Source organism: Sebastes umbrosus, chromosome 24 (assembly GCF_015220745.1).
Source record: "Sebastes umbrosus isolate fSebUmb1 chromosome 24, fSebUmb1.pri, whole genome shotgun sequence".
Classification (NCBI taxonomy): Eukaryota; Metazoa; Chordata; class Actinopteri; order Perciformes; family Sebastidae; genus Sebastes; species Sebastes umbrosus.
This window is the reverse complement of record NC_051292.1, coordinates 1,365,551-1,391,518: the sequence shown is the minus strand read 5'-3', so window position 1 is coordinate 1,391,518 and position 25,968 is coordinate 1,365,551. Positions and strand designations below refer to the sequence as shown.

The 25,968-nt window shown below is 41.4% G+C and overlaps 1 protein-coding gene across 1 annotated transcript in view; it reads right to left on the bottom strand.

Moving 5' to 3' along the window:
* Positions 1-1,918: 1,918 nt before the first annotated feature.
* Positions 1,919-25,968, bottom strand: part of LOC119483373 (aryl hydrocarbon receptor-like) — a 63,297-nt gene continuing 39,247 nt past the window's right edge. Inside the window, exons 3-11 of the mRNA XM_037761423.1 lie at positions 12,500-12,687; positions 12,329-12,418; positions 10,370-10,496; positions 9,853-9,992; positions 9,506-9,708; positions 9,049-9,158; positions 8,488-8,629; positions 6,612-8,400; positions 1,919-6,213 (exon numbers count right to left, since the gene is read on the bottom strand). Of these exons, the coding sequence (XP_037617351.1) occupies positions 6,127-6,213; positions 6,612-8,400; positions 8,488-8,629; positions 9,049-9,158; positions 9,506-9,708; positions 9,853-9,992; positions 10,370-10,496; positions 12,329-12,418; positions 12,500-12,687 (2,876 nt within the window). The 3' untranslated portion in view covers positions 1,919-6,126. The remainder of the gene's footprint in view (positions 6,214-6,611; positions 8,401-8,487; positions 8,630-9,048; positions 9,159-9,505; positions 9,709-9,852; positions 9,993-10,369; positions 10,497-12,328; positions 12,419-12,499; positions 12,688-25,968) is intronic.

Here is a 25,968-nt window from a genome sequence, read left to right as displayed (position 1 = left end):
CGCAACCCGGGCACTGATTTGACGTCGGGAGCGCGCAGCAGGTCAAAGGTCACGTCAGGAAAAAAACACGCACATTCAGGTACATTTTTTTACTTTACATAATTTTATAAGTAAAATTTTGACTTAAGATAATTTTATAAGTAAAAAACATGACTTTAGATAATTTTATAAGTAAAAAACATGACTTTAGATAATTTTATAAGTAAAAAACATGACTTTAGATAATTTTATAAGTAAAAAACATGACTTTAGATAATTTTATAAGTAAAAAATATGACTTTAAATAATTTTACAAGTAAAAAATATGACTTTAAGTCATTTTATGAGTAAATAATATGGATTGAGATCACTTCACAAGTACACAATATGACTTTTTATAATTTTATAAGTAAAAAATATGACTTAAGATAATTTTATAAGATTTTATAATTAAAAAAAATACACAAACTACAAGACTTCGCTGACAGTATTACGATACGATGTTGTCTTGCCGTAATATAAGTAATATATTACGAGCCTGCCATCTTCTAATATTAGCTCTGATCATTTTATTTATGTAATATCAGTAGTATTTAAATGTAAAGTAGTCGGTAAACTAGCTACAACCTCAGATAAATAATATCATCCAGATAATGAGTTTTCACGCCCTCTTGTGGCCACGGTCGGTAACTACAACTACATTAATATTAAGTTAACTTCCTGTTTCAAAATAAAACTTTTATAAAAGATTGGAGTGATTATTTTTGTACAAAATCATTATGAGGGACTTGTTATATATCAGTAGTACTGTATTAATATTTTAATTAACACCTAGATTGGGTGTCATTTTGTATAAAAGCCCCCCATAATGATTTATACAGTAGTTCAGAGCAAATTAATGTATTTCCTCACTTTACTTTTATTTAAAGCGACATTATGCAACTTTTAAAATAAAGAAAATTAAAAAATTAAAAGTTGAATTAATAAAACATAAAATGCAAATAATAAACTTTTAAGACATAACTAAAGATATTATACACACAACATATTACCAGCTTATAAAAGTGCAGTATGTTTAATTTCTATAGACGAACCAATGGTATATAAAGGAGTTAAAATTGGCTCAATCTTGACTAATTAAAACATTAAAATGAAGCTTGCTGATGCGTCATAATCTATAAATATAATATACTGTATTTATTTGTATTTTTTTTTATATCTTTGCAGTTAAGACTGTGAGTACTTCTTATTATAGGATATGTTATTGTATGAGTTTATTAATCTAAAAATGTTAAATGTCACACCCGCTGGATACATGTCCTGCTTTTGTTTTCATTTTGTTTTAGTTTTTCAGCAGTTTGGTCATTTTAGTCGACTTGGTTTGTAATGCAGCGCGTCAAAGTAAGATAATATAAGACCCCAATATAAGATCCCTTCTGATCCCAGTTTGGTCCTGCCATAAAAACCATTATAGGCTGAACTGGGAGCAGATTGTCAAACAGGGACATGTAGACTTACACTACCATCTAGTGGACAATGGAGACCATCACATTGATCAAAACTACAAAAATAATGTGGAATAAATAAAAAAAGATGCATCAAAAATTCAAATCCATTTGAATGGTTTATAAAATGAAGTTCCATGTCAATTGTCCTTATATTATCCCCAATATTTAAATGAGATGTTTTTAGTTTGGGACTCAAATAGACCCCAGAAACAATTTAAAACAAAAACAGATGCAGTTTTCTCTTTATCTCCAATTAGAGTCGAGCTTACCAATTTGTTTTACCTCAATTTTTTCATTAAACTCTCATTTAGAGAGTAATATAAAATACCCACTAACTTTTCTCTTCTAACCATATAATTTCCTGTAATTCTTTCACATGTTTCCAGCATTCTTTAGTTAAAATATTACAATAAAACACATTTATTCAGAGCCCAGAGGATATGTATGTGTGATCAGATCACCTTTAATATGGTGAGCATGAAAAGATTTACTCAAACACTCAATACACTGGTAGAGGCAAGATATTTAAGGCAAATCCACAAGATATAATATGTTGAAAAGTTACAAAAAGAAGATCATAACAAGAGGTTAACATATGAATATGCTGTGCAGAGAATGTACATGATGAAGGCGTGAGTCAGGTTAAGGCAATACGACATTAAAATACACAATATAGGACAATACGTATTTGAAAAAAAAAGACATATATATATTTATATACAGGTACACAAAGATACTGCAATGTGGAGCCTTAGCCTCCTGGGGGTTTAAAGTAGAATAAGTACAAAGGCGTTTTTATTTCATCTAGAAGCAAGCAACAAGATATATTTGATATTTCTATATGAATACTTGGTGATTGAATTGAAAGCACTCAGGATTTTAAAGAGGTCACACACCTCTGGAACAAGCGCTTCATTTTGTACTGAGTCTTATGAATAATTCAGCCGGTTGAATAGCATCCATCTGTGATGACTTTTGGTTTAGTTTTGGTGAATCTGCTGTCGAGACGCACGCAGTGATTCTGTTTTATCACCTGAAAGCACCGCCGAGTGATCCAACGTGTCTCAAAAACATCAACTGGGATCAACATGGGGAGAAATCTGCAGGTCTTTGTTACAATGCACTGTTTCGTTTTGCTCCGGCTCAATTTACACAGACCTCTAATATGCAAAGATCCAGACTGAAGCGCTTCATTCTTATCTTTAAAAACTAAATTCATGTAGATTTAATCACAGTAATATAGAACATTTGGTGAATAAACTGCAAGCTTGTAAAGGGAAACATCATTTTACATCTACTTCTGTGTAGATGTACCATTTTCTCTCATTGCTTCTTATATAATCTGAGAAAAATGACTTCACTTTGATGAGAATCTGTTTGACGGCGTTAATACGACTAAATTATCTTCAGGATTAAATCTGAGATACGGTAGATGTTTTTATGATGCACGCTTGATGACATCTGGAGCCTAAAATTAAGAGTTTTGCACATTATGTTATGAAAATTGAGTCAAAGCAATCACAACAAACTGTAACTCAACCTGCATCCTTTCCTACTACATTACCCAGAATGCCTTTCAACAACTATACTATGTGTCACTTCCTGTTTTTGTAACCAGTACTAAAACAGAGTACTAGGATGATCATTGTGTACAAAGTGAAGTACTGTAGTACGGATTTGAGACTTGTAACTAGTGTTCAATGCAAAGTCATAATTAAGATTTGTCTCACTAATACAGAATTCATAGACTATATAGATAATATATAATCCAGTGAAAACCAAATTTAATTTTAAAAAGCTGCTGTTCTGTGATTTATTTTTTCCATTAATTGATTAATAATTGTCTATAAAATGTCAAGAAATAGTGAAAACATGCCGGTTGCAACTAGAGATCATTTCTTTTATTATAATCCATATCCATATTTGTTTTCCTTTTGATGCATTATTTAGAAGCAGTCAGAGGAATCAATGTATCCCAGTTTTAAGTGTGACTTCGGCGTGTTGGCGTGAACGCTGCTTACATGAACGCAGCATATTTCTCAATTTTTCAATATCAAACATTTTTCACATTCAGTGAAAGCTCAACTACAATCACTCTGGTCTGTTGTCTGTGCAGGAATCCTGAAAGCATCCACAGACAGCCGATGTGTCTTTTCCCTTTGGTATCCTGGAGAATAAAGCATTACAGATGGCTTCACTGACTCTCTTTTGGTATTTAACTCACTGCTTTTGTACTTTTGTAGATTTCATGGCTCAGTACTGGATGAAGCACTTTGAGGCTTCCTCGTGCTGTTTCTTTTCAATCGAAGTGCTGATTGTGTTGTTTTTAAAAAAATAAACAGACAATCAAAAAGAGGTCAATTAAAAGGCACTTGTGAAGTGTTCATTTTTTCCATTTCTTTTCCTCATTTATAATATACAATAGCTGCCTTTAACCGTTTTACTTCTGTGTTTTCGCTGCCCGGGAGATCGTCGATACTCCCGGTCCGAGCAAGAACGTCGATAAATTAACCACAAAGACAGAAAGAGGAAAGAGGAAGAGGACGGAGGACAGTAGAGACTGATTAACATCCTGGTCTTTAGGTTCAGGTTCAGGTCTAAAAAGACAATCTTAAGGCAGTGAGTGAGTCTGCTTCGCTTCGACTCTCAGTCGGAGCCTATTTATAAAAAAAAAAGTAATTTAATTTATATTCAAATAATACATTATAATGAGTTTATGATCCAATATCTATAAAATGCAGAGAACTAACACTATCTTCAGTTTGTTAAGGCATCTCTTGTTGTAGTAATAAAGCTTCTCTTCTTTACTCTGCTTTGGCAAACAAAGAAATCTCACAAATGGTCTCTGTGACTTTAAGGCAAAGGCGAGTTTGGTTTGTATCAAATATCAAATTTCCACTACACCTTTTTTTTTTGCATATATTCCCGGTGGAAATGTTTTAAAATGTCAACAGTTGTGTCAGTTTAAGGCACCGTCTGTATTTTCTCTTTCTCCCTACAACAGGAAAACAACAACACAGGAATATTAGAGTTCAGAAGAAGTGGCTCAGCGATAAAAGCTTTGACTGAATGCTTTTCAAATACATAAAAGAGGCACTAACAAGCAGCTGCTTTCACTGACTCATCTCTGTTGGGAGGATGATGACGTGCGTTTTCTTTTTAATACCCTGTCTGCAAAGCAAGTCTCCCTCACCGGGACAGCAAAGAGTTGAAATGAACGTGATCAAGACGCGTTTTCAAAAGGACAAAAACAGCAACAACAACAAAAAGTAGATATATTTCATCCTTTTGAGCGCTCAAAGTAGAAAAGAGATTTTTGTTTGTGCGTCAGAGACGGCAGAGGATTATTTATCTTTCATTCAGGTCTCATCCGCTGTGTGGGAGACGGGAGGAGGTCCACCGAACCACCCACGTAGTCCTCGTCCTTCAAGTCCTTTCTCTGGTTTCTAACACTAATGGAGGTCAAATATTTCTCTTTATAAGCACCGAGAAATCTGTCCAGGAGATTAAATGGAGTTTGGTGGTTTAAAACGATGAGCTCGGCTGCTTTAACTACTCCACAGCACGCTCACATCCACTCGGTACGTTATTGTTAGTTCTTCACCGTCCTCCAGGCTCATCAAATCAAACATGCTGTTCATGTTTTCAGACTGAATAATGTCCACATTCACACAGACGATTGCCCTCTGCCAACGATCCAAACAAACGGTTGGTTGCAGTGGGTGTTTTCTGCTCTCTGGCCCTGTGCACATCTGGTAGTAACACACACGTCCTCAGTGATCCCATCACAAGTGGACAGCTCTAAGTACAGGTGTGAAATCTACAGACTATCAGACTAAGAACAGGAAGTGCATTATTATCATACTGTTAAAACAATCTGCGTTAACTCTATCAGCCCTAATTTAGATGTTAATAAAATGTACCTGACATTACTACAGACATCCCTGTAATGTTATGTCACACCGTCTGCTGGATTAGCCGTGTGTTTACTACGTGTTTATTTGCCTGTAGAGTGGGGAAGTGAGATCTGATCACAAGTGGTCGTTGGAGACGAGATGCATGTTAATGCCAGGTGTGAGCAGGGCCTCTGACCACAGGAGGGCAGTAAGGAGCCCATTGCAATGAGCAGAAGAAGACACTCGTAGGTGTGGGTTTTACAAGAGAAAAGGCGTCAGGGACGAGGACTCAGGAGTTGATCTTGTTCACTATCCCGCCTCCGATACATACACAGCAGCTGACGATGAGCGACGATGACTTTCATCCATCATTCTCGTGTTCAAATTCCTCCAACTTGATCCTGATTTTGCACAGAACAAATCAGTGATTCAGGTCATCCTTGTTTTGGTATAATCTAACCAGCTCCAAAGAGGGAATTCCTTCTGTCTTCTTTGACAAAGACAGATTTTCTTTTTTTCTTCAGCCATCCTGAACCAAACACTTTCATCACGGTTTCCTAAAAAGAAGAAGAAAGAGGAAAGAGAGGCGTCCTGTTGTGTCTCCTCGTCCTTCTCAGGCACATTTCTGTTCTTCAGTCTGATCCACTTTCATGTTTAGACAGGAGTCTTTTTGCTTCGTTTAAAACTGCCGTTTCAGTCCGAGTTGGGATCCTCTGCCGTCCACAAGTCACAGCGGCTGATTCCTATTTGTTCTCTGAGTAGTATGCGTTCCCGTTGGGCAGCGAGGAGAAGGGGAAACCTCCGTTCCCCACGACTGGACGGCTGTTGATCTGTGAAATGACAAAAGACGTACGTAGAATAACAAATACCAGAGAGTCATTTAAAGTCTCCAATCAACTGGAATTTGAGTGGAAACTCAAGAGAATATGTGAAAGAAATGCTGACCAGTAGATGATGTGTGAGGAAAATCTCAAGTACTGTACTTTAGTACAATTTTGAGGTACTTTCTATTTCTACTCCACCACTTTTTGGAGGCAAATATTGTACTTTATACTGCACTAAATTCATTTTGACAGCTTTAGTTACATTGCAGATTCAGATAATTAAAACAATAAATGTTGATGTATTAATATGCATTAAACTACCCAGCAGTATATTAAGTCATTGTATTCTGAAGTGGTCCTTTAAGTTAAAACTTGTAGAAATAGGAATGCAGAGTCCAGCTTACCTGTGTCTGCTCACTGAAGTTTAGGTACGGCTGTTGTTGCATCAGCAGGCCGTCCGGGTCGAGACCAGCCGTCATTTGGCAGGACAGCGCCGCCTCATCAGGATTCGGGATCGCCGTCATCCCCGGCACGGAGCCGCCTCCGGGGAGACCCTGATAGAAGCAGGAGGGCTTGGAGGGAATCTGGCTGCTGGCGGGGTTCAGTCTCTGGCAGGAGGGCACCTGACTGAGGTGCACCCCGTTTACAGGCACAGAGGTGGGGGCATTTCTGTACATACAGCTGCTAGAAGGTGCAAGAGGTGGCGGCTCCATGACCTGCTGAACAGGAAACGGTACGTTTGAAGTCTCTGGAGTCCTGAACATCGGCCTGCCGTTGACAGCGTTCTGGGCCGCGACGACATCGGGAAGAGGATTCCTCTGATATCCTGGCATTTGGTTGAGGCAGGCGCCCATTTGTTGGTGTCCACTTGAGATGAGCTGCTGCTCCGGCGGCCAAGGCTGTCTCTGATTGTCATTGTTCTGTGTATTAAGTGCAAAGTGTCCCTGTAAGCAGCTCGACGAGGAAGGATCTGCAGTAAAACCGGGTTGGTTTGAAATATTCTGGGTGTACGTTTCTACAAAGTTGTTGGCTTGGTTTGAGTTGGGGACGGAGGCGTTCCACTGGTTTCCCTGAAAGTTGAACACGGGAGTTAACTGTCTTTTTGCGCTTTGGTCCTGGAGGCCGATTGGTAGGCTGGGCGTCCTCATCTGAAGGTGGTTCTGCATTGGTTGAGCCATTTGGTTGGGGTGAATCTGATTGGTTGAAGTTTGCCTGAGCGAGAATGCTCCGCGGTTGTTGTCCTTGGCAGCGACCTGCAAGGATCTCAGTTGGTTCTGCGTCTGAGCCGCCATGGGGGGGTTGAAGGTAACCGGAGCACCAGTGTTGCCTGTGGTTCCCAGTTGAAGACCAACAGAAGTGGGGAGCGTTTGCAGTGAGGCGATCTGCTGAAGGGTTGGACCGTTTAAACCGGAACTCAACTGAGGAAGATCCATGTGGGTCAGCTTCATGATCCCCAGGCCTGGAGTCGGCTGTCCGGTTAACATCTGCCCGCCGTTTGGTATCAGCTGGTTTTGGGGCTCCAGAGGCCAGCCGAAGTTCTGCTCCCCAACCCGGTCAGGAATCTGGTTCGGGAGGTCCAAAGTGGAAAGGCAGACTGGTATGTCATCCAGCTGATCTGGCAGCTTGAGGCCGCCCTCCAACTGGAGCTGCTCCTCTACGTACGACAGGATGTCGTTGCTGAGGATGTCGTCCAGGTCTTCGTTCATCTCGCAGCTGTTGTTAGTCATCTTCAGCAGGGTGCTCTCCCAGCTCTTGAGCTCTTCAGGCCCCACATGCAGGGTGTCGCCGAGGTCGCTCTCCCCGAGGATCTGCTGCAGGGTATCCATCATGTCCTGAACTGTGGCCTCGGACTTCACCAGGCTCCCCACAACAGGTTTGGGTGTGGTGAGCTCCCAGATATCTCCAGGAATGTTGACTGTAGGGTGGGTGTCCTTGAAGGCGGCATCGTTGAGAGAGCTGAGGGAGTTGGTGTTGTTGTGTTCACAGTAGATAGACTGGTCCTGACTCAGCATGCAGCCCAGCATGCTTTCGCGAGGGACGGTGTACTCGTCTATCTTCCTCTGGTCGGGGGCGGAGCATGGGTCGAGGACTTCGACGGTTGGAGTGACATCATAAAGCAACGCCTCCCCAGTGGCAAAGTTGAACGGCAACTGCAGCCGACGGAGGCGTAGCTGCTCTTCCCCTTCGTTATTTCTGTAGCAAACAAAAACAAGACTGGGTTTGCTGCTCCAACTAAACCATTACAAAGAAACACTCCCAGCTCTTTGGCTGTGAACTTACGTCAAAGCTCTCTGCCGGGCCACGATGAAGTCCGGTTTCCCTGTTTTAAACACCAGCCTGGCGTTGGCCTGGACCCAGACCCACATCCCAGTTTTGGCCAGAAGCCTGAAGACGGTGAAGCCGCTTTCTCCGGTTTTCATCACTGGATACGACACAGAAAAGACCGGACATCCATCAATATATCCATTCATACATCAACCTATAATAGACCTGCTCACATGTCTGTATCACTTTCAGCCTGACACAAGTCTCAACAAAATATCAGATTAACGTAAAGTAAAACATTCCTTTTTCTCTCTCTAAGGACACTGTAATAAATGTGTTATCTCAATCTGTGCACAAATACAACAGTGAAAGAGACCATTTTAAGTTGTTGAAATAAAAACTAATTCTCCCTTCGCGGTGCCATGAGGACTAAATCAACCTCTCCTTTAGCCCAAAAATAACATCCTCTAATCGCTCATTTCAACCCCAAATGTCAACATTTTAATCTGAAACAGAAAAGCACAAATTTACACATTTGAGAAGCTGTAATGAGCGAATATTTGGGCGGTGACTTACTTCTTATGTGGTTGTCGGCGCAGTACATCATGTCTGCAGCGTGGATGAAGTTGTAGCCTGAACCTTTCATACAGAGCTCCACTTCATTGTAACCCAGAACCACCTTCCCTCTGTAGAGGAGAGATTAAAACACTTTCAATGTTTGAATTAAAGGTCAAAGGTCACTCTTGTAGCCTGTTTTTGTATGTTGGTCGTCTGACTACCTGATTAAATTAATCTTAATACATACATTCTTAGTGTTTTTATGGTTCTCTTGCTTTAGAGAAGCAGACAATTACAGAAATAAATCTGTTTTGTTTGCATTATAATCCTTAAGTGTTTTCTGTTTGTCAGAACATAGTATTAATACGGAACCAGCTTGTATAAACTTTGTACTCAATATAAAAGATAAGAAACCATCTCAATCTGTTAATGAGTTATTGTGATCTTAATAAACAACCCGTGTGTGAGCGTCTACCTGGTGTCGATGCCCATGGGAGTGAAGTCCAGCTTGTGTTTGGTCTGGAAGATGAGCGTCTTGGTGCGGATCTCCAGGATGGACGGCGGCTGCATCTGCGTGCCGATGCAGAACAGAGCGAGCTGCGGGGGAACCAGCGTCCCGTCCTCCGACAACCGGTTCTGACCGTGGAGGAACTTCAGGCGGCCACGGAAGTTCAGGGCCTGGAGACAAACACGCAATCATCTCTGACCTCAAGTTTCAAACATCTGGTTCAGCAGGATAAGTGTCATTTTAAAAAGCGTATTTATTATTGAGTGTGATTCATCTTTTAAAACACAGACAATCTTCGCTGGCGTGTATTTTACCAGGAAGCCGGAGGAGTTGTCGAGCAGGCAGCGGAAGCGGCAGCAGAAGTTTCTCTCCAGGAAGGAGGAGTTCTCTGGAGGGATGGCCTGCGGGTCGTAGGTCATCACGTTGCTGCTGACCTCCGCCGAGCTCTGCTCACCTGCAGCAGAGACGAAACATTGACCATCTAGTTCCATCTAATGTTGATAATCAGTGCTGTGATCATCAGATTAGATGCTCAGCTAACAAGTTTCATTTATATTTAAAAATATATTCTCAAAATATTACTGAAGCAAGCAACAAGAAAATACTGTATGGTAATATGGTAGAATAAGGACAAATAAAATAAATAAAGACAAAAATAAATGCAGGAAATGTATGTATAATGGACAGACTGGATATTTCCTATTGGGAACTATAAGAAACCCCTTGATTATTTGATTTATTATATTGCTCCTCTTTGCCTTTTCTGTTTACGGTGTTGCTCAGGTGTAACACACATTCAGATATTGTAGTGTACATAATGAGCAGACATACTGGGACTCGCTGCGGTGCCGTCTTGCTGGTTGGTATTCGGGTTGAGAGCGAAGTGAAGCTGCCGTCTGAAAATAGCTCGGTCGTCTGTGTGGATCAACTCAAACACGCTCTGATGGACGATATCCGACTGAAAAGAGAGAAATAAATCAACATTTCTTTGTTGTATGAATTCAAATAGCAATTTACTGCAATCCAGCATTATCATTAGTGTTCTTAACTGTAAAAAGTGCTGCGTATACATTTCCAAACAACTTCTCTCACGATCAAATGTTCAGACCTTCTTTGTCTACAACAACATTCATAGAACATTGACTACGTAGTACTGAAAAAATCTGAATAAATACTAATTCAATAATAGCTTTTTTTCTGGCTTTTGAGACTAAGTTAACAAACAAACTTCATGTTTTGTTCTGCTTCAGAATATACTTTGTGGAGACATTTAAAGGAACATTAACTCTCTTAGTGAATTGACCGACCTCAGTGGCCAGAGGAAGAACACCGGCTCTCAACTGTGACATGAAGGATTTAATCAAATAAATAAAGAATAAAATAGAATAACATCAGCAGCAGTAGTAGAAGTACAAGCATTAGGCACTATTTCTGTTTCTGTAGTGGTTAAAAAAAAACCTCTAGTGCTCACAAATCCTGACTTCAGGGTGTCTTTGAACTCAACAAAGCCTGCTGAGCAGTTTGAAGCCATTTTTCAGCAGCGCTGACAAAGGAGGGTTTTGTTTGAGTAAGAGAAAGAAAGCCGAGAGGTGTGGTTCGCTCAGCACCTCGCTCCTTTAGCACAACGGCGTCTCTGTGTTTCCAGCCTTATGTCGGTCGGTGGCATTCATCCACTCCGCTCAGAGTGTCAGGGCCCACAGCGTTCTTCACACCGTGTGTGTGTTAACACTTGCATCATCGCTCTTGAACGCAGTTGGCCAGAACAAACACTAGAAGAGCTGCAGCTCGCCAACAAAACGTCTTCCTCTTGATCTATTATCCAATACTTGTTATCATCTTACTCTCATGCACACACAACCAACAACACACTATGTGAAAGGAAGTCTAGTACTAGTAATACTACTATTACTACTGCTACTACTGCTGGATGTTACAAACCTAAATACTACCAGTACTACTGCTACTACTACTGCTGGATGTTACAAACCTAAATCCTACCAGTACTACTACTGCTACTATGTACTTATTAAGATATATAAGATGTCACATGTCTGCTCTTCAATGTGCAAAGCTGCTCTACAAATAAGGTTTATCATGGTAATAAATAGTCAGATTGTGTCGTAGAAAAGCTGTGGTGTGTAAATGTGTGTATATACAGTAAGTGTGTGTGTGTGTGCGTGTGTGTGTATATGTGTGTGTTGTTGTTGTGCACTCTCCCCAGGCAACATTTTCTTTTTTTTATCCCAGACTGCAGACATCTTTAACCCGGTTCAAACGGACGTGTTTACAAGTCAAGAGTTCACAGCAGTTCAGTTCAGTTCAGTGCACGCACGCACGCACACTAAACACACACACACGCACGCCACACACACACACACACACACACACACACACAATTAAATAGAGTTTTTTCTCCCTGATAAATATCATAATTTCTTCACAAGAATCAATAAAGCTCAACATCTTGCAGCATGCAATGAAAACTGACGGTAGTATATGTGAGCATATTGATTAAGAATTGATGGGAATAAAGTGCCTGAGGAGCTCAGACTGACTATTATCTTTTAGATTTGAATACCTGAGATCTCATTTTTATGCACTGTATGTCTCAGATCGTTACGTTAAGACTGTTCAAAGATACATTTTGGACTTTTGACATTTTATTTTGTTTATTTTGACCCTTTCTTTGGCGTAAAGCATTTTCTAACGTTGGTTCTGAGGAAGACAATGTAAGTGACCTTCAGTATTATTCTACTATTATTGATTATCAGCTCATGCATCATGTTTTACCTGGTGGAAGCCAAGGAAGTCCGTGATGGTGGGGGATGTGTAGAAGACGTAGCCTTCAGCCGTCACCACCAGCACAAAGCCGTTCAGCGCCTGGAGACCAAAATAAAAAAAAAGTTATTCCTGTTGCTTTTTGTCTAAAACACTAAACAATGAACATCTCTGAAGTGTTACCTGAAGCAGCAGGTCTCCTTCAGTGAAGCTGACTCCGTCGATGGAGGTCACCGGGGTGGCGGAGGCCACGGAGGACGAGGAGGCGGAGGTCGTAGAGGACGGCGTCAGTGCGTTCTGGACGTTTCCTCCGAACACGAGGCTCCGCTCGCTGGTCCAGCTGGAGCCGTTGTGGCCTTTCTTCATGCTGGCTGGAGGTGAAGAAGATTACAAATAAATGTCAGTTTTTTTATACACAGAAGAAGAAATAAAGTAAGAGGACTTCATGTATATTTGAAGTGTGAGAAGAAACAAATTAGCTGCATGTTGGACTAAAATTAGGCATCCCATTGTTTACTTAAACTGATATTTATGTGATTTGTTATTGTTCATTTCATTTCACCTTTTTGAACTCACACATTTCTGAGAAAAACACAGAAGAAGAAACCCCAGACAGGAAGTGAAAGTGAACTTTGACTTTGCTCCACCCAGTGTACAAATGTCTGATTGTGTTTACAAAACACTTTCTCAATAAAAAAGATGTGGTGAAATGAGAAGAGAAAGAGGAACATCTCTGTCTCTTTCTATCAGGGTGGAGCTGCCTGATGTTTCCTGTCGTCTTACAACACTGTCACTCAACTCTTCCTCCTCTTCCTCTTCCTCTTCTGGCACTTATCAAGCAGTTCTTATCAGCAGCAGAAAAACAAGAGGAAAATAACCTTAAATATCCTCTCGGAGAGGAAGCAGGTGGAGGAAACTAGTAAAGAAATGATGATGGATGGAGTGATGGAGGAGGGACAGAAGGACACAGTCCAGTTTGATTTATGGAGCCTAATTATTGGCACAAAAGTGATCAATATATATGCGTTTTATAAAAATAATTGCAGTTCTAGCTTGTCAAATGTGAATTAGTCTAATCTGAAGACGTCACAATGAGCTCTTAAAGACTCAAAATGAACGGATTCATCCGCAGAATAATCACTATATTAGTTGCAGGCCTCCACGCTATGCAGACTGCTAGTACTGGCACAGATTTTGTACCAATTCAGGCACTGGGTTTGAATTTCAGTGCCTTCAAACACACACACACACTCACACATACACACACACACACAGAGTGCATGGAGGCTGGTTCAGCCCTGTCCTTGTTAAAAAACTCCAGGCCAAACGAGGATAACAGGCAGAGCCACAAAATTACCCATTGGCCTCTGCGTTTTCCCCAGCGCACCGAACACAGCGGGGAGGCGGACTGTTTGGAAGACGAGGATCATGTGAAGTGGTTGACAACGTCCTCAAGACGCCGACGGGAGGACTCGATCGATCCAGATAGATCTGGTTTTGTAATAGCTCTTGTGTATGCAGGACGAGTTTAATGGAAACATGCAGCGTCTTCTCCAGCAAAAGCATCATAAAAACTCTGGATAATAACCCTCTGATTATAAGTTAGAACTCCACGATTAAAGTTATACGGAGCATTTTTAGAAATGTTCCTGTTTCTTACAGTGATTACATGTGACAAGCTCACGTTTTGCTCAGAAATAGGATCTGAAATGACAATGTGTGCTTTAGGGTTTAATACCTCGATATTTTAACTCTGAATGGAGTTGAAGTGAGGTTTGTTTCATAAAAACGATTTAACCCTCTGGAGTCTGTCTGTTCATTAATACACTGGGCATGTTTTATTTATAGTAACATGACTTTGACATGTCGTGATTTATATATCATGTAGGGAAAGCTGTGTCTGTAGATGTCTTATTTCTTACATATTGTCTCTGTATTTGTGTACTGTATATAAATAGTGTCTATAATAATATTTTGAGTGGTCATCAGTAAATCTTTATAGATTCCTTTAACTTCTGGTTGGTCCAACGGTTAATGCCATCAAAAGACTTTGTACATTAGACCCGGACAAGCCAAAGGAAAGACTTCAGTTTGGTTAGAGCCATAAAAGAGTCTGATAATTTAAGATTTGCCATAACAGCCTGGTACAAAGACAAGAAGATGCCAGCGGACAACCAAACCAGATGGGTTGGTTAAACACACTAAAGCACAAAGAAAGGGAAATGTCCCAGTGTCTCATTAAAAGTGAGGAAGACCAGGTGGCATTACATTTCAGAAGCTCATATCAAAGACGACATTCTCGAGCTGTGGCAGGAAATTCAAATAGTGTGGGTGTTTAACCAACATTAGCAACCAAACTATCTGGTACCAAAACAGAAACACACCACGAGTCGCTGGTTTGATCCAGAGCCGTAAAAGTATGAATTAGGGAACATTTGTGTTGTAGAACAGCTGCTGCAAATAGAGAAGATTAGATAGAGACTAGTACGGACCAAGAAAGATTTTGTTTGGTCGGAGCCATAAATCTGCTTCTTAAAAAGAAAAAAAGCTACAAAATGCGCCAAGTTTTTCTTTTGAGATGCCCTCTCGTGCTGATTTACACCACCGCCTGTTTTATTTAGTTAAGATTAATGGAGCTGCCGACCACTCGCATTCCCAGAGCACACATTTGAACTTGCTTCACACATATTGAAGGTTTGGCCACCCTGCAAACTCAGGCTCAAAATATGATATTGTTGATGCAATACCAGGAAGCACATGAACATAGAGGGGAATGAAAAAGACACATCATATATGCACAAAGTAAAGATTAAATCTATTTGTTGTCTACTCACTCTTTGTCTTTTTTATCTATAGATCTGTATTTATACAGGATTATACAACAGAAAAACAAGACAAAAGAAGATACAGTGTTGCTCTTATCTCATTTAAAGCTCATTGAGACTTCTGAAGAATTAAAGTCATGTGGAAACTTTCAAGCTGATGCATAAAAAAGGTGCAAAAGGCTTAAAAGAATGTGTCTGTGAAGAACAAGTGGTCGACGTTACCTGCTCTCATACTGAAACTTTGGTAATTTCCCATCATGTGTTGTGAAATGTGTCAACATTTCAAACAGCTTCATGTTAAAACAGACTTCATTTTTAATCCCATGATCCTTTGCTCTCTCTCTCTCTCTCTCTCTCTCTGCTTCTCCTCTCGGGGAGTTTTTCTCCCTTGTGCCATGCCAAATGTTTTACTGCTACCACAGCATGCTCTGCACGCCGTTTAACGTGATTTATGGCGAAACACAATAGCGTCAACTGAATTCATGCACTCACACATTTCCTGAATTTAAATAGTGAATCTTCTTTTTCTGCTGCAGGCCTTCAGCCGTGATTCAGCCTGAGTAGATATGGAAGAGCACTTCTTTTTTAGTGTTTATTTACCCAGGAAAGATTAGCTGAGCACATGCACTCTTTTCCCAGAAACGCGCTGCTTCACATCACCAGCATTATGAAGAGGAGCTGCTAGTACAACCACAGACATTTAGCATTGCTCAAAGGTAACTGTGAAGCAGTTCTCTGGCAAGGTGATGATTTCACTTCCCAAGATTGTCTAACGCAGGCGTCGGCAGCCTAAAAAGGTGTGATTATATTTGTTAGCAACATCAGATATTCTTTTTGAATGTCCTCTGACTACGAAGTGTTGCATTCGGGGTCGTATGTTACCCTAAATGTTAATAGACTAGCGTTTATAGTGTGTATTTCAGAGTTAGTCAGCACTAAAAGTGTTTCTGAAGGCTTGTGTTTTGCTGCCACCAAGGAAATAAATACCAAACTGTCTCCAGATATCTTTAAACAAACGTGGGATTTAAGTTCTACTTTAATTTATTTAATGTTCTTACAAGAGAGAAAAGGCTTCAAGGATGAGATAGAAGTATCTCAAGGAAACTTTCCCAAACAGGACTAATGCTTAAATGTGTTGACTCTTCAAACAGCTGGTCGAGTCAGATATATAATTCCTTTACCAAAAATCCAGCAGGGAATTTCACTGATTAGTTCCTCTTCTCAAAGTGTCCCGAGCAGACTCTCAATCCCATGACACCTGGTTTGACACCTTTTCTGTAACCTGACACTCTCTCACAATGTAGGAATGATAGGCGACGCTTCTGAAGGATCGTCTTACACAAATATAAATTCTCAAGAAGAGCGTAGCTCTAAATTTAGACATCCACCACCTGAAAAAAAGTAGGGTAATAAAAAACCCAGCACAGGATGTGACTTGTGTTCTTTGTTGACTAAATGAGACACTTTTACACATTAAAAGACTGAATAATGATTAGAAGTGCAAATATGGAACAGCTGTCCACAAACAGTATGTGGTGTGTGTGTGTGGGTTGTTAACAAATATTGAGTTAAGATGTGTTACCCAAAACTAGACGCAAGAATTTGCAATAGTGTACGTCTTTGTCTTCGGTTTCACTGTTGCCTTAGTAAGTGTGTAAGTGTGTGTGTGTGTGTGTGTGTGTGAGGAGGGTGGGTCTGTCTGGGCATGCTCAGAGTGAAGGCCTCTAACACGCTCATAGCCGGAGGCGATCTGGTTTAGTGGTTCAGCGTCTCAGTACAGCAACAATGAGCTATTTTAGTACCAAGAACAACAGGGTGAGACAGGAGATTGATGAAGACGGGGAAGAAGAAATGAAAGAAGCATGTGAGGTATAAATAGAGAGAAAGTGTGAAAGTGATTGAACAAGAGGGGAGAAATAAGAGCGAGGACAAAGACAGTATAAAGACAGAGCAAGTGTGATAGTTAGAAGGACCAAACAAGAGACACAAACGAAACAAAATATGGAAAAAACACAAAAGTTTTCACAAATGAATAATAAATAAATAAATAAAACTCGAGCGGACCGACGTAGGTGCCCTGGGGAACTCCCATCTCTGTTTCTGATGTGGAGAAAAACCCACTTCATTTACCCCTCTACCCCCAACGCTGACGTTTTAATAAGGAACAGCTGACTTTTTACAAACTGCCAGAACCCTCGTAAAACAGGAGAACCCCCCAAAACCACCTCCCCCCTCCACCTCCTCTTCTTCTATGGTTTTATAATGAATAGGCCCTGGGGCATGTACAATGCCCCCTCCCCAGCTCCATCTGGGTACTGTACACAAAGCTTAATGCCCCTCTTTTATGGTCAGATGTCGAACATATAGATAATACATTAACATTATTTATTTGAATGTTTGATTATAGCTTTATGAGGCTCTACAGCGCTGCTGGTTTTGCATGGATCATTAATCATTTACTTTTTTTAGAAGGAAAACAAGTCTTGTGCACAGCAGGATATTCAGTCGGCTGCACGTTTGGTCTATAAAATGTAAGAAAATAGAGAAAAAGCTAAAGGCTAAGCCCACAGTTGTGTCTTCAAACACATTCAATTCATCCATCACATGCAATAAAGTAAAGCAACAAATCCTCACGATTAAGAAGATTTAACGAGGGAACGTTTAATCATTTAAGTCGTTCATCAAACAAAAAAAGTAAACATCAGAGATTATCAACCAAGCTCAAAACTTTGTTCCCGCTCCTCAAATGTGAATATTTGCTGATTTTCTTTGTCGTCTACGACAGTAAACTTAATTTAGCCTTTGGGAAATGGTGATATTTTTCACTGTATTCTTACGTTTTACAGCCCTAATGAGAATACTTGTCAGTTACAGCCCTTGAAAAGCTTCCTGGAGGTCCTTTATGCTGACAAAAGAACTTTGTGTGTGTGTGTGTGTGTGTGTGTGTGTGTGCACTTGTTGACCCCGTCCATGAGATCATTTTAGGTTGGTGCAAACCCTCAACTACCTCCCCATTTTTCTCTTTTCTATCATATTTGCGAACACAACCCCCCCCACCATCCCTCCATCTCCAAACACCCGCTCTGAAGCACTTGCGGTTTCTGTCGACTTTGAAACCCAAGAGCTGAATGGAGTCATTGTTCTTCATCCCCTTGGACTGCAGGATGGAGGAGGAGGAGGGGTGACAGGAGATCAGAATCACCGACACTCTCTCTCTCTCTTTCTCTTTCACTCTCAGTTTAAGCTCGCTCTCCTCTCTCTCTCTCTCTTGCTCTCTTTCTGATCCTCTCTGTGCAGGTTTGGACATGAACGAACGACGAGGACCACAGTATAGAAAAGGCCTTGTGTGGTTTGGAAATCGAGAAGGGTTTCAGACTCAAAGTTCCCCTCTGAGTGCTTCTCCATTTGGTCTCTGGCTTTAAATCATCTCTGTGTGTTTTTAACATGTATCATCTGCTGTCTAGTGTGTGTCCTTTCCTGTTATGTTACTGTCCCTTTGATCAATGACATTTTGTGCAGACCACATGTAATCTGCACCACAAACTGTCTTTATTTGTCCATTAGGGGGTGCTATAATAATCCCTAGACATTTGAGATATACATGCATCTCTTTACACTGAGAAAATTAACTCCATATTAGCTATATTTATAAATGTATTTAATACTCCTAAAAGTCGGTATGAATCTCTTTAATGTCTTTTTAAGCTCAACTGTGCAGCTTTTCTTTCTTGCTTCAAACAGTGTCCCACTTCTGAGACCTGCCACTCATCGTGACGAGTTGTCATTTATCATTAAGGGGTTCATTTTGTTTTCTAACTTCTCTTCTACCCCCACGGTTGTCGTAACTGTCACTTCCTGCTCTGCTTTTAGACCACATCTATTTCACAGATGGCCGCGCCCAAATGGCGAGGCCACGGAAAAATGGTAAAAAAACAACGTCCCGACTATTACAGGTGAACAGGGGTTCAGGCCTGAAGACGCACACTGTTAGTCTCAAATATAACCTGTTTAATTAGATTATTGCAACGAGGAGAAGGTGTCAAACTGCAGATTTAAGATTTAGATTTAGTAGTAACTTCCAGTGCAGACCTGAAGCTGACTAAAGGATCCTGCCATCACTCGTTTCCTGGAAACATGTGAACACACACACACATACAGCAGGCAAAGGTTCACACACACACATACACACACACACACATACAGCAGGCAAAGGTTCACACACACACACACACACACACACACACATACAGCAGGCAAAGGTTCACACACAGGCTGTATTCAGACTCTGAAACAACACACAACGTCCTGTGAAAGTTCATGCGCCAAAAACACACACACACACACACACACACACACACTGCTCCAGCCCTGACCCTGCTCTTCCTACGACAGCGTTGACCTCTGACCCCTGGCATGCTGCTATGATAAGGCAGAGTCTGGAGGAGACGTCTCAACGTTTACATTCCTTCTTGTCTGAACGGCAGGTCACCCTCGGGTGCCTCCGCTGATACTGCACACGACCCACCACACCCTGACACACACACACACACACACACACACACACACACACACACACTAGTATCATACCGATCACTCATTAAATGAAGGGCAACTTCTAATCAACTAATCTCCAAACACACAACAGATCCATTATGTGGAGAAAACTCAACTCTCTCTGAACACAAAAGGATCTAATTTGAAAAGGTGTCTTATTCAAGCTTCCTGCTTCATGTCTAACTATAATAAAGGTCAAATTGAATTAGCTAACACCAAGCACAACGAGGTCAGGGCTTCTTCAGCCTTTATTTATATTATATTGTTATAGAATTAGTCATGTTGCCTTCCTATAATACTGATAGTTTAACAAACTAATCAATTGATATGTTAATTTCTGTATTGTGACAGCAATAATGTATCTGTGCAACTTTCTGTATGTTTTCTATAAGAACGTACAGACTAGAAATCACAAAAGAAGAGTATTGTCTTTATTATTAATGCCATCACAGGTAGGTGTCACGATAGTGTGCTGCAGGAGTGAGTCAGCATTTTTGCACCTCCGGTTTCCTCGTCTTGAAGTCAATGGGTTTTTGTTTAGATGCCATGTGGTTAACAAAAGTTTAAGAGATTTTAACGTCATCATGCCGAACATTAATCCACCTTCAGCTTAACGGTGGTGACATGAAGTCATGCGACTGTGGTGTACTTCATTTATAGCCTAACGTTAGCTTTATAATTTTGGCAATTGCATTTACGCTGCAAAACGTGGAAGTATCAATATGCAATATAATATAATATGCAATAATCCAAAACCCAAAGGAATAATCCATTTGGTCGAGGGAAGTAGTGCAATGCTAGCTTCCAGGTTGGCCTACACAAAGACGTCATGCAGCGCTCTATTCATTCTGCTTTTCTTTGAAGAACAAAAATATCTTAAGCCCAGTACCTGACAAAAAAACATTACTACAAACTGATCACTGATATGAAAATAACACACATTATTTACAATTACTATAGAGAATTTGAGACCAAAACTTTTTGAGGACGATGGATGCATTCCTTCCAAAAGTGTAGAAAATGATGAGATGAAAGCAGCTCACAGCAGTTTGGCAACACATTTGGAAAGAAAAGTTTACACTAAGAAAACCCCCCAAAAGAAGAAGGTCATGATGTTGATCCATAGGAAGGAAGGAAAGAAAGAAAGAAAGAAAGAAAGAAAGAAAGAAAGAGAGAAAGAAAGAAAGAAAACATCAGGAAGGTCAGAAATGTTCAGGAAGGCCCTTTATTTGCTTCAACACAACTGAGGGAAATACGGCTAATTTGCTGTAGTTGCTGCTTAATTTCAAATGAACTCACACACACACACACACACACACACACACACACACACACACACACACACACTTAGCCTCGCGTGCGAACTTTCAATCCCCGGCATCCTGAGCTGAGAAAGGAGAGGAAGGAGACCGGCGGAGGAAAAGACGAGGGGAGAGAGAGGGAAAACATTTAGTATGATTATTATGTGTGTGTGTGTGTGTGTGTGTGTGTGTGCATGCATGAGACACACACACACACACAATGGCGACGACTGCCAAAGCGTCTGATATGCCTTTACTGGCTTTTGAATGGTTTGCCTGATTACGTGTTCTCCAATTTGGAACTGCTAAATGTTATTATACAGTAGATACTGATGAGGGGGGAGGAGAGGAAGAGGAGGAGGAGGAGGAGGAGGAGGAGGAGGAGGAGGAAAAAGAGCAGGGGGAGAAAATGGAAAGAGAGGTAGGAGGTGGGAGTGGGAGGATGAGGAGGTGAAGAGAGAAGGGAGGAGGTAGAGGGCAAAGAGAGGAGGTGAGAGGAAGAAGACAGAGATGGAAACACGAGGGAGGTAAGAGGAGGTTAAAGGAAAATATTTAGTAAAAGGAGAAGGGGAGAAACAGGAGTAGCAGGAGGGGGGGGGAGAGGAGAAGTAGGAAGCAGGGGGAGGAAAGAAATAGGAGCAAGAGGAGGAAGAGGAGCGAGGGGTGAGGAAAGACAAGAGGAGGAGGAGGTGCAACGTGGAGGGTAGGGAGAGGAGGATGGAGAAGGAAAAAGAAATACAGGGAGATGAAAAGAGGAGATTTGGTAAAAGGGGGAGGAAAGAAAGGGGAGCAAGAGTGGGGAAGGAGGAGGAGGAGGAGGATGGGGTGAGGAGAGGAGAGGCAGGAGGAAGGTGGCAGGAAGAGGGGGCAGGAAGAGGAAGAGGAGGGGGAGAGCAATAGAGCAACAGCCAGTAATCTGGAATGGAGTTTGAAGCATAATGTAACTCCGGTGCTCTTATCACTGCCGTGCCGTGGAGCCATTGAGGACAGGAAACCATTCACCAACACACACACACACACACACACACACACACACACACACACACACACACGCACGCACACTCTCTCACACACACACACACACACACACACTGAAAGCTGGAAGCAGGAGTTAAGGTTATTTTTGGATAAACGTGTGTCTGTCTGCACCAAACCTGGTTGAAAAATGGACAAACTGAAGTGAACTATCACTATGAGGTTTTCTGTTATTAACGACACGTCTGCATGTTGTCTGCTTTCTGTTTCTCTATCGTAACCGCACTCCTTCCTCGGTGCACCAAACCAAAATACGCACCACAGCTCCGATGCATTAAAACCTCCAACCAAACCCAAAGCGTTTGTGTTCATGACTGCAGCTCTGGAGACGAATACAACCTCCAGAAATAATCAGCCTCTACCCAGAGTTTGCAGGAGGGCCTTTCTCAGCCTTTCCACTTAACCTCCAGTCATTTGTTTCTCACTGTAATTTGTCTTGATGCAGAAACATGGTGACAACTTCAAGTGTTACTGGAGGAGGCTCAGTGATTGTTATTATTGCCGGTGGCAGCTGTAATGTTAATCCAGTAAAGCCTTATTGGCGTGACTCATTGTACTGGTGATCTGAAGGAAATGCACTTAGACTTTGATGTTGAGTGAATATGCCGCGTCTGTGATTTCCTGAATTCCCAATTAAACACATTTTAAATGTAATTTTGTTCGTCCTGTTGTGGAAACAAAAAGCAGGGAATGTTTTTTAAAGTTTGATTATAAGTTTGATTTGGAGGTTTGAGGAACATAACTTCTAATGAATTAACCGTCTAAACTTAAAACATATCTGTAACTTTTTACACGTCTGAGAAGTCTTCTAAAAAGTCTTATGTTCAAATTTGAAACTCAAAAACTAGTCAGGAATCCAGTTAGTCAGTCAGTAAACCAGTCAGTCAGTAAACCAGTCAGTAAACCAGTCAGTAAACCAGTCAGTAAACCAGTCAGTCTGTAAACTAGTCAGTAAACCAGTTAGTAAACCAGTCAGTAAACCAGTCAGTCAGTAAACCAGTCAGTCAGTAAACCAGTCAGCCAGTCAGTCAGTAAACCAGTCAGCCAGTCAGTCAGTAAACCAGTCAGTCTGTAAACTAGTCAGTAAACCAGTTAGTAAACCAGTCAGTAAACCAGTCAGTCAGTAAACCAGTCAGTCAGTAAACCAGTCAGCCAGTCAGTCAGTAAACCAGTCAGCCAGTCAGTCAGTAAACCAGTCAGTCTGTAAACTAGTCAGTAAACCAGTCAGTCAGTAAACCAGTCGGTAAAATCCTTGGTAAACCAGTAAGTAAACCAGTTAAACCAGTTAGTAAACCAGTCAGTAAACCAGTCAGTAAACCAGTCAGTCAGTAAACCAGTCAGTCAGTAAACCAGTCAGTAAATCAGTCAGTCAGTAAACCAGTCAGTAAACCAGTCAGTAAACCAGTCAGTCAGTAAACCAGTCAGTAAACCAGTCAGTCAGTAAACCAGTCAGTCAGTAAACCAGTCAGTCAGTAGACCAGTAAACCAGTCAGTCAGTAAACCAGTCAGTAAACCAGTCAGTCAGTAAACCAGTCAGTAAACCAGTCAGTCAGTAAACCAGTCAGTCAGTAAACCAGTCAGTCAGTAGACCAGTAAACCAGTCAGTCAGTAAACCAGTCAGTCGCCCTGAGCCAAGGCTGGCGGGCGGTTGTAACCCTGGTCGCTGACTGACAGGCGCTCTCAGCAGCAGACAGGCTCGGCAGGCAGCCAGCTGAGGTTCGTGTAAAGAGTTTATTTAGACAAGAGAGCGAGAGGGAGAGAGGAGTGGGGGGGCTGGCTGTTCAAAGATGTTTTGTTCAGGCCTCAGGGATCATTTTCTACTGCAGAGAGGGAGGAGGTCTCACTCCTGTCAGAACTCAAGAACCGAATGAAAGGTTAGAACAGAACAGAATGGGTCGACCTGACCAGATGTGATCTTTTATAAACTCTCTGTGTGTGTGTGTGTGTGTGTGTGTGTGTGTGTGTGTGTGAGCCAGATACAGTTTACATAGCACTAACGCACACACATTTACACTTAAACACTTATACATAGATATACCCGTGCATGCAGCTGCACGCTCATATACATATGCACACTCAGATACAAGCACAAAAACACATCATACATGCAGACGTGAAGATACTTACAGATATGCATGCACGCGTAAACATATCATGCAAATGTGCATTTGTGCATACATGCATTAAGTTATAGTGTGCAAAAACATACGAAACACACACAAACAAGTGAAAAGAATGTAAGTACACACACCCAAAACAACATGAGTGATATGTGCTTGTGTGTGTGTTTGTGTGGAAACACTATCAGTTTGATCAGAGGAGTTGGCTTGATCTAATGTGTTTTCTGCTGTGTGTCTGATCATGTCTGAATGATAAGATTCCTCTGCCAAAAAGATTTTCTCTCTCTCTCTCTTCATCTCTTTCACTTGTTTCTTATTGCTCCCGCCCATCTCCTCTCCCTTAGTCTCCCGTTTTAAAGCAACGCAGGGACCTGAGGTAACATCTACACATTAGCATGACTTAAACCACTCTTAATTTCAGCTCTAAAATAAATAAAACACAAGTAAAAAACATGTTCACCATCTTACAACACGAGACATAAAGAAACATGTCAAATCATAAGCAGACGGTCAACCAGTCAGTAAACCAGGCAGTCAATCAAGCAAGCAGTAAACCAGTTGCTCAGTCAGTAATCCAGTCAGTAAATTACCGACGCAGTCAGTAAACCAATTGGTAAACCAGTTACTCCGTCAGGAATTCAGTAAGTAAACCAACCAATCAGTTAGACAGAAAACCAGTTACTCAGCCTGTGAACCAGTAAGTAAACCAGTAAACCAGTTGGTAAACCAGTTACTCCGTCAGGAATCCAGTAAGTAAACCAGTGACTCAGCCAGTGAACCAGTCTGTAAACCAGTAAGTAAACCAGTGACTCAGTCAGTGAACCAGTAGGTAAACCAGTGACTCAGTCAGTGAACCAGTCAGTAGACCAGTTTCTCAGCCAGTGAACCAGTAAGTAAACCAGTGACTCAGTCAGTGAACCAGTCAGTAAACCAGTGACTCAGTCAGTGACCCAGTCAGTAAACCAGTGACTGAGTCAGTGAACCAGTCAGTAAACCAGTGACTGAGTCGGTGAACCAGTCAGTAAACCAGTGACTGAGTCAGTGAACCAGTCAGTAAACCAGTGACTCAGTCGGTGAACCAGTCAGTAAACCAGTGACTGAGTCAGTGAACCAGTCAGTAAACCAGTGACTCAGTCGGTGAACCAGTCAGTAAACCAGTGACTCAGCCAGTGAACCAGTCAGTAAACCGGTGAACCAGTCAGTAAACCAGTCAGTAAACCAGTGAACCAGTCAGTAAACCAGTGACTGAGTCAGTGAACCAGTCAGTAAACCAGTGACTGAGTCGGTGAACCAGTCAGTAAACCAGTGACTGAGTCAGTGAACCAGTCAGTAAACCAGTGACTCAGCCAGTGAACCAGTCAGTAAACCGGTGAACCAGTCAGTAAACCAGTCAGTAAACCAGTGAACCAGTCAGTAAACCAGTGACTGAGTCAGTGAACCAGTCAGTAAACCAGTGACTCAGTCGGTGAACCAGTCAGTAAACCAGTGACTGAGTCAGTGGACCAGTCAGTAAACCAGTGACTGAGTCAGTGAACCAGTCAGTAAACCAGTGACTGAGTCAGTGAACCAGTCAGTAAACCAGTGAACCAGTCAGTAAACCAGTGACTCAGCCAGTGAACCAGTCAGTAAACCAGTGAACCAGTCAGTGAACCAGTCGGTAAACCAGTGACTGAGTCAGTGAACCAGTCAGTAAACCAGTGACTGAGTCAGTGAACCAGTCAGTAAACCAGTGACTCAGTCAGTGAACCAGTCGGTAAACCAGTGAACCAGTCAGTGAACCAGTGACTCAGTCAGTGAACCAGTCGGTAAACCAGTGA